Consider the following 8935-nt stretch of genomic DNA (forward strand, 5'->3'; position numbering starts at 1 on the left):
ATTCTTTGTGACCCCATGGACTTCAGCCTACCAGGCTCCTCCGTCCATGGGATTTTCCAGGCAAGAGTACTGGAGTGGGTTGCCATTGCCTTCTCCATTGCATATGGCTAGAAAGTACTTATTGGGTAGACCTTCAATTTTTAAACTGAAATTTCAGTCTTCATGTTTATAAGCCATCTATTTCAAATTTCAACGCTTTAACTCCCCATTTCAAAAATGTGGGGAATAGTTTTCTTATTATTCCTTCTCATAATTCTTCTCCTGTATTACTTGATTTTGTAAACTCATTTTTACATTGTCAAGATTGCATTATAGTTATTTCTTACTCAGTCTCCCCTAAGCTATCATTTAATCTGGATAATCTTTAGAATTAGAAATTACTGTATTTGATAGAAATATTTGTTTTAACACAGAATATGTTAGAATGAGTACCAATTCCACTGATTAGTGTTGAGGAACTAGCATAAATCTCTCTAGCTCAGTTACAGGATGGCCTGGGTAGAAAATTGTATATACTGACAAATGAAACCTTCATATTTTGAGGTGCTGTTATTTTATTAGCTCTATTAAGAAGGAAAAATTCTATTTTTGGTATCAAAATTTTCTTCCATTTCAGTGCTGTTTAATTTAAGAAATTTAATCTACCCTCACTATTTTTTTTTAACTTTTAGTTGAATTGAAAATGATGGTATTAGAGATGAAGATATAATAAATATAATAAATATTTTATTCAGACAAAAAAATCACCCTAAATAGTTAAGATGTTACCATAATCATTTTTCACCATTTAATGTGAAGTAAATGGTGGTAAAGTCTGCCTGTCAATGCAGGAGACTCAGGAGAGGCGGGTTTGATCCCTGGGTTGGGAAGATTCCTTGGAGGGGGAAATGGCAACCCACTCTTACCTGGAAAATCCCATGGATAGAGGAACCCAGTGGGCTGTGGTCCATAGGGTCGCAGAATGTCAGACATGACTGAATGACTAAGCACACATGGTTATAGCAACATTTCATAATATTGGCAACTTAATATTTATAGAAACCCTTCCAAGTGAAATCACATTATAGAAACAGGAATCCACGACTGTCCTTCAACTTTGTTCAAGCCATTGTTCCTAAAGGGCAACGACCCTCTGAATTGTTGCCTCCCTTTCATTGATACTTTGCAAAGTTGAAAATGCTACTGAATATTTCTTCAGAATTCCTTCTTATTTTATTTACTTTCTGGTAAATTTAACTTTTCCATAGAAAATTTCCCTGAAATTTTCAACTTTCATGTAAGCATCACTTCAAAGCAGGTATAGGATATTCGTTTATTTAGCTGTTGCTATTTTCTCAACATATATTTTATGGTCCCTGTCTTTATGCATATTCAAGAACACCCAGATGAAACACTTTGTTTAAATTACGTGGATTATTCATAGTATTTTTTGTAAGAGAGCAATTTTCAAATTATTAAATTTTCTAATTGTTAACTTTTTTCTGGTAACCTTGAACTCATGTCCAGATCAACAGACAGAAAGTAGTGATAGAAGATGCTCACATAGAGACTACAGAGATGATTATAGGATAATTTGTTAAGCCAGAAGGAAGAAAAGGCTTAAAAATTATGAACTAATAACCTTATAATAAAGATAATTTGGAAACACCACTCAGCCAATTAATCCACATTAGTATCACCTATATTGAGATTAATTAGCATCATCTGTATGTGTATTCATTAAAGGTTTTAAGATTAGGGACATTTCTTTTCTAACAAAAATTTGAACTTAAAATAATGGCAATCAATGGAAAAATCATAATTGAGAGACATACAAAACAAAAACTCATACTCTTCAAAAATATCACTGGCAAGGCCAGAAAGAGTAACTATTTCAGATTAGAGGAGACAAAATATTTTGTGTGATACTGGATTTGAATCTTAGACCAGAGAGGCTGAAGTCTGTACCTAGAATATGGAATCATTGATGTTGTATCTCCTGACTTTGGTAAAGATAATGAAAATAAATTAGTGAATAACCTTATTCTGGGAATAATAAACAGCCTAGGGATGTGTTGGCATTATAGTTTCATTTATGTGGTCCACAGAAAATCAACAAAATATATACAGAGTAAAAGAAATGATAAAACAGACATTAAAAATGATAAAAAGTATATACTATATTTGCTTATATGTTCTGATATTTTCTGAAAATTTGAATTATTTCACAATAAAAAATAAATAAAAGAAAGGAAGCACTGAAATAAAAAAAAATCTCAGAGCTACAGCATCAAGCACACAGGCATCCTCCAAATTCACTTCCCATAAGTAACTCTGATTTTCCTTGCTGTCCAGCTCTGACCTTCTCATCACACTTCAGTCCCTTAGAGACTGCCTTTGGGAATGGAGGGCAACCAATCATGGATCGCAGAATTCATCCTGCTGGGCTTCCAGCTCAGTGAAGACATGGAATTGCTCCTCTTCGTTATCTTCATCCTGCTATATACCTTCAACCTGCTGGCAAATGGGATGATCTTGGGACTCATCTCACTTGAACCCCGACTGCACACCCCCATGTACTACTTCCTGTCTCATCTGGCCATCACTGATGTAGCCTATGCTTCCAGCCATTTGCCCAATATGTTGGAAAACTTAGTGAAACACAAGAAAACCATCTCCTATTTCTCATGCACCATGCAGATGGTTTCCTATTTGGCCTTTGCTTCTGTAGAGTGCCTGACTTTGGTGGTGATGTCCTATGACCGGTTTGTGGCTATCTGCCACCCCCTGCAGTACACGGTCATCATGAACTGGAGGGTGTGCACGTTCCTGGCCATCGCTTGCTGGGCGTGTGGATTTTCCCTGGCCATAGTCCAAGTAAGTCTGTTTCTACGGCTGCCTTTCTGTGGGCCCCAGAAGGTAAACCACTTCTTCTGTGAAATCCGATCTGTCCTCAAAGTGACCTGTGGAGAAACCTGGATCAATGACATTTTCCTCCTTGCAGATGGTGTCTTTATCTTAATTGCTCCCATTTCCCTGGTGCTGGTCTCCTATGTGCGCATCCTCTGGGCAATCCTGAAGATCCAGTCAAAGGAGGGCCGCAAGAAAGCCTTCTCCACCTGTTCCTCCCACCTCTGTGTGGTTGGGTTCTACTTTGGCATAGTCCTGATGGTGTACATGATCCCTGATGACAATAATCGAGAGGAGCCACAGAAAATCCTTTTCCTGTTTTACACTTTCTTCAACCCATTACTGAACCCCCTCGTCTACAGTCTAAGGAACGCTCAAGTGAAAGCTGCCTTCCACAGACTACTGCAGAAAAGGAGGACAGTGTGACGCAGGGCAGATTTATGGTTTAGAAAATTTCCCAACAAAATGCATGACTTAAAGATAAGAATTCTCAATAACATCAGCAAGATGGCAAAATAGGAACCCCAAGCCCCCCTCCCTCCATGGAGATGACAACATGGATCAAATTGCCGTTGTGAGACACCAGACAACACACAGTTTGCAGCACCCCAGGCTAGGACAAAGCCAACAAGAGACACAGTGAAGCTTTTAGGCGAATGTATGGCATTTGACTCTCCAGACCTCCTTCTCCTCCCTGTCCCAGTGATAGGATCCAGAAAAAATTCCCAACTCCCAGCTCTCCTGCAGGAGAGAGAGAGAAAACGAATGGCCCATGCCTATCCTTCCTAGCTTTTCGGGTGGGGCAGGAAGCCTCCAGGCTTGTTTTCTGTCATGCCTGACTTAGAGCACTCCTGGGAATGGCAGTTTGGACTCCTTGTTGGGACCACCAAGAAACATAGCAAGCACCAACTTTTTACACTTATACAGAGATTTTTAAATATTCACAATTCAGGTAGATGTGTAGTGTTATCTCATTGCTGTAATGGGAGATTCCCTGATGACATATGATATTGAATGTGTTTGCATGTGCTTCCTTACCATCTGTATATCTTTTCTGGCAAGATATCTTTCATCCATTATTATGTACTGTAATAAACTTTACTTTTTAGAGCAGTTTTAGAGTCACAGCAGAATTGTGGAAGATACAGATATAGCCAATTTACCCCCTGCCTCTGCACACACATAACGTTCCCCATATCACTACCTCTCCACAGAATGGTATCTTTATTATCATTCATCAGCTTGCATTGACACAATATTATCAGCCAAAGTCCATCACTTACATAAGATTTCAGTCGTGGTGTTGTATACTCTCTGTGTTTGCACAAGTGTATAATTATGTGAAGCCAATAGGTGAACTGTGAACTTCTAGATGTTCAAGCTGGTTTTAGAAAAGGCAGAGGAACCAGAGATCAAATTGCCAACATCCACTGGATCATCAAAAAAGCAAGAGAGTTCCAGAAAAACATCTGTTTCTGCTTTATTGACTATGCCAAAGCCTTTGACTTGTGGATCACAATAAACTGTGGAGAATTCTGAAAAAGATGGGAATACCAGACCACCTGACCTGCGTCTTGAGAAATCTGTATGCAGGTCAGGAAGCAACAGTTAGAACTGGACATGGACAACAGACTGGTTCCAAATAGGGAAAGGAGTTCGTCAAGGCTGTATATTGTCACCCTGCTTATTTAACTTATATGCAGAGTACATCATGAGAAACGCTGGACTGGAAAAGGCAAAAGCTGGAATCAAGATTGCTGGGAGAAATCTCAGTAACCTCAGATATGCAGATGACACCACCCTTATGGTAGAAAGTGAAGAGGAACTAAAAAGCCTCTTGATGAAAGTGAAAGAGGAGAGTGAAAAAGTTGGCTTAAAGCTCAACATTCAGAAAACGAAGATCATGGCATCTGGTCCCCTCACTTCATGGGAAATAGATGGGGAAACAGTGGAAACAGTGTCAGACTTTATTTTTTTGGGCTCCTAAACCACTGCAGATGGTGACTGCAGCCATGAAATTAAAAGACGCTTACTCCTTGGAAGGAAAGTTATGTCCAACCTAGATAGCATATTCAAAAGCAGAGACATTACTTTGCCAACAAAGGTCCATCCAGTCAAGGCTATGGTTTTTCCAGTGGTCATGTATGGATGTGAGAATTGGACTGTGAAGAAAGCTGAGTGCCGGGAGCCAGCATATTGCATATTGAGTGCATATTGCATATTGCATATTGAGTGCAGCACTTTCCACAGCATCATCTTTCAGGATCTGGAATAGCTCAACTGGAATTCTATCACTGCCAGGAGCCAGCGTGAGGAACTCTGCCCATGACAAAGGTCATGAGGAAGGAAGCTTGGCATACGCAAAGGCGGGATCGAGCCTCAGGAGTCCCCCTGGAAATTCTCGAGCATCTACCCCCAAAACCAGAGTCTGCCTATTTTCTGCTTTGTGCTTTCACCTACACCTCTGACTTTACGGGGGGCTGTCCCCCACTACCTCTCTCTGAAAAAAGAGTTAGCTTACAGCTCCAGTTAATAATTCCTGGGTGTGACAGTGTTCAACCTACAAACTCCTTTGGAAATCCTCTAGCCTGCCTGAATAGGTTTTTCCGGCCACATGTGATTGTTCAGAGCCTCCCAACTGTGAGAGGCGGGAGATGTTCTAAACTGTCTAAACACAGATTCCTTTGAGTAGTTAAAAGATTGATTAGAAATTGTATTGGTGAAGGGTTTTTCATTTATTGGGCCAATGTTTGCTGCTAAGTCTCCATACTCCTTACCTACTGTGTCCTTGGCAGTGTATTGATTGATATAATGGGTGTATAGAAATGTAAGTAGTAGCCTCAGTGTTTGTAACCTTGGACCCTTGAGTTAATTCTTTTCTTGATTGAGCCCACCTCACCTTTGCCCTGTAGGAATGCAGCTTTGTCCAATGCTTTTTTGGAGGCTGGTGCCTGACTTTGGAATAATCACCTTTAGAGAAAAATAAATTTCTTAAAATGTTAACAGGCCTCCTGGCCAGAAGATGATGTAAATCACCTGAACTTTTGCATATGATAAGTTTGAAAGCCTGGCTTCGATTAGAACCAGGAACTGCTGTCCTTGCATGACTCCACCCCTTCCCCCATTATCCTCTACGCACAACTTAAGGTATAAAAAGTACTTTGGAAAATAAAGTGCGGGCCTTGTTCACCAAAACTTGGTCTCCCCATGTTGCTCTCTCTCTCACTCTGGCTGAGTCTCCATCTGGAGCGTGGAACCCACCATGCTTACTAATTATGCCTGGGCTTCTAACATCCGACTGGGGAGGCCTCAGTGTCTCCTCTCTTTCGGGAGAACGGAAGGACGCCTGCGGCCTACGTAAGTGGTGCAAACTTCTTGTCTTGAAGTTTTATTGGTCTCCCGCGTAAACCAAGCTACTCAGCCCTTTTTCTCCACTGAATTTCCTCACTGAGCTATCCTCATTGTATTACTCTTTATATCCTTAGTTAACGTTTAATTAAGCAATTGTTTCCTGATCCTCGCCTACGCCGTCTCTCCTTCAAATACCCTGGATCAGCCGGGGCTGGACCCCAGCAGCTGAGCACTGAAGAATTGATGCTTTTGAACTGGGTTGTTGGAAAAGACTCTTGAAAGTCCCTTGGACTGCAAGGAGATCCAACCAGTCCATCCTAAAGGAGACCAGTCCTGGGCGTTCATTGGAAGGACTGATGCTGAAGCTGAAACCCCAATACTTTGGCCACCTCATGCGAAGAGTTGACTCATGGGAAAAGACCCTGATGTTGGGAGGGATTGGGGGCAGGAGGAGGAGGGGACGACAGAGGATGAGATGGCTGGATGGTATCACCGACTCGATGGACATGAGTCTGGGTAAACTCCGGGAGTTGGTGATGGACAGGGAGGCCTGGCGTGCTGCGATTCATGGGGTTGCAAAGAGTCAGACACGACTGAGCGACTGAACTGCACTGAACTGAACTATTATATTATCATGTAGAGTAGTTTACCCCCCTAAAAATCACCTCTTTCTTCCTCCCTCCTTGCTAATCCCTGCCAATCCCCACTCATCTCTTAGTTGCTTCCTAAGCAACTTTTGGCTTTTCTAAATGTCATATGGTTGGAAATATAACGTATGTAATTTTTTCTCACATTGGTTCCCTTCACTCAGTTGTATGGATTTAAGTTTCCTCTGTCTTTTTTTATTTTTTTCTCGATCATTCATTTTAGCACAAAGTATAATTCTATTGTCTGGATGCACTACGGTTTATCTGTTTACCAACTGAAAGACATCTTGATTGCTTCCACATTTAAGGAATTATGAATTTAACTGTTTTCAACATCTCTGTACAGGTTTTTGTGTGGACATAACTTTTCACATCCTTTGGGTAAATACCAAGCAGTGTGTTTAATAAATTGTCAAACTGCCTTTCCAAGTGATTGTACCATTTTGCAATGAATGAAAATGAATTCTCCTCACCAGTACATGAAAGTTCCTGTTGATTCACATCCTAGTCAGTGTTTGGTGTTATTTCTATTCTGGAATTTAGCCATTCTACTGAGTATAGTGATATTTCATTGTTGTTTTTTTTTTAATTTGCATTTCCCCAATGACAGATATGTGTTTTTCATATGCTTATTTTCAACCTGTATCTTTTTTGCATAGGTGCCTATTACAGTTTTTATCTATTTTTAAATTAGGTTGTTTTATTACTATTATGTTTTGAGAGTTCTTTGTAAATATGTATATTGGAATCCAGTCATTTATCCTATGTATGCAAAGATCTCTGGTCTGTGGCTTCACTTTTTAAATTTTTACTAGTGTCTTTCACAAAGCAACAGTTTTTAAATTTGATTAAACATATCGACTTCTTTAACATGAAGATGTTTGATTTTCAGTTCAGGGTTGTCATTTTGTATTTTGGAGGGAGGAAGAGTGGATAGTTCTTCTAAATCTCTTGTGTTTTACCCTGAGGCAAGACTTAACAGTGATTATTGAAAGCAGTAATCATAAGGGCAAGCCTTACAAATAAGTCTCCTACTCTGAAACAGTGCATTTTGTCACACTGAATTACGCTTTTACATCACTTATTAGCTTACATGAAATTAGTACTTGAATCCATATCTGGGAACAAAGAAAAAATGAATAAGCAGTCAATTAAAGGAAATTTCTGAGAGCCTAGATTTGCCTATATTTACTGGGAAATAAATCTAAGTGAGAAATAACAGATAGGACTAAATCCCAAGGATCCAGTATGGACAAAAAAAAGAGAATAAAACACCAAAAAAGTGCTCATTGCCAGTAGGTTTACTGCAAGAAATTACACAAAATACTTTTTCCCTTTGAAAGAAATGCTCCCTGATGGTAATGGGTGTAGTTAGTTTCTCTGAGATTTGAGGATGTTTTCTCTTTGGTCTTCTGAGTGTGACTATAATATGCCCAAGTGATGCTTTAGTTTTACTTATCCTGCCTCTTATTTGCTGGACTGTCTGCATTCATGGAAACATAACCTTTGTCATGCTGGGAAATACTTCAAAGTAGTTCCCTCAAAATGTGCATCTGTGCCATTTTTTAATTTAAAAATTTTTTTAGCTTTATTGAGACATAGTTGACACAGGACTATATAAAATATAGAGCATGATAATTTGATTTACATACAAAGTAAATTTTTTATCACAAGTTTAGTGAGCATCCATCATCTCATATATATAAAAAATTAAAGAAACAGAAAAAAATTTTCCTTGTGATGGGAGCTGTTAGAATTTACTCTTCAAACAACTTTCATATATACTATACATCAGTGTTAACTATATTTATTGTATTGTACATCACCTCTTTAGTATATATTTATCTTATGACCAGAAGTTTGTGGCTTTTTTCTGCCTTCATCCAATTGTCCCAGTCCCCTCCCCCATAAGTGGTAGTCTATAACTTTATCTCTTATTCTATGAGTTTGGTTGGTTGGTTGTTATTGAAGTATAATTGACCTATGTACTCAGTTGTGTCTGGCCCTTTGCCACCCCATGGACCATAGCTGCCAGGCTCTGCCCATGA

General features: G+C 39.4%; 1 protein-coding gene across 1 annotated transcript; it reads left to right on the forward strand.

The window, feature by feature from the left end:
- Nucleotides 1-2382: 2382 nt before the first annotated feature.
- OR2A70 (olfactory receptor family 2 subfamily A member 70) lies at nt 2383-3315 on the forward strand. The gene has a single exon (NM_001389958.1). It carries the CDS (start codon nt 2383-2385, stop codon nt 3313-3315), a length of 933 nt encoding a protein of 310 aa, NP_001376887.1.
- Nucleotides 3316-8935: the final 5620 nt, after the last annotated feature.

This window comes from Bos taurus, chromosome 4 (assembly GCF_002263795.3).
Source record: "Bos taurus isolate L1 Dominette 01449 registration number 42190680 breed Hereford chromosome 4, ARS-UCD2.0, whole genome shotgun sequence".
Classification (NCBI taxonomy): Eukaryota; Metazoa; Chordata; class Mammalia; order Artiodactyla; family Bovidae; genus Bos; species Bos taurus.

Coding starts and splice junctions, on each gene's coding strand:
- OR2A70 (NM_001389958.1), top strand. CDS start 2,383: ATGGAGGGCAACCAATCATGGATCGCAGAATTCATCCTGCTGGGCTTC.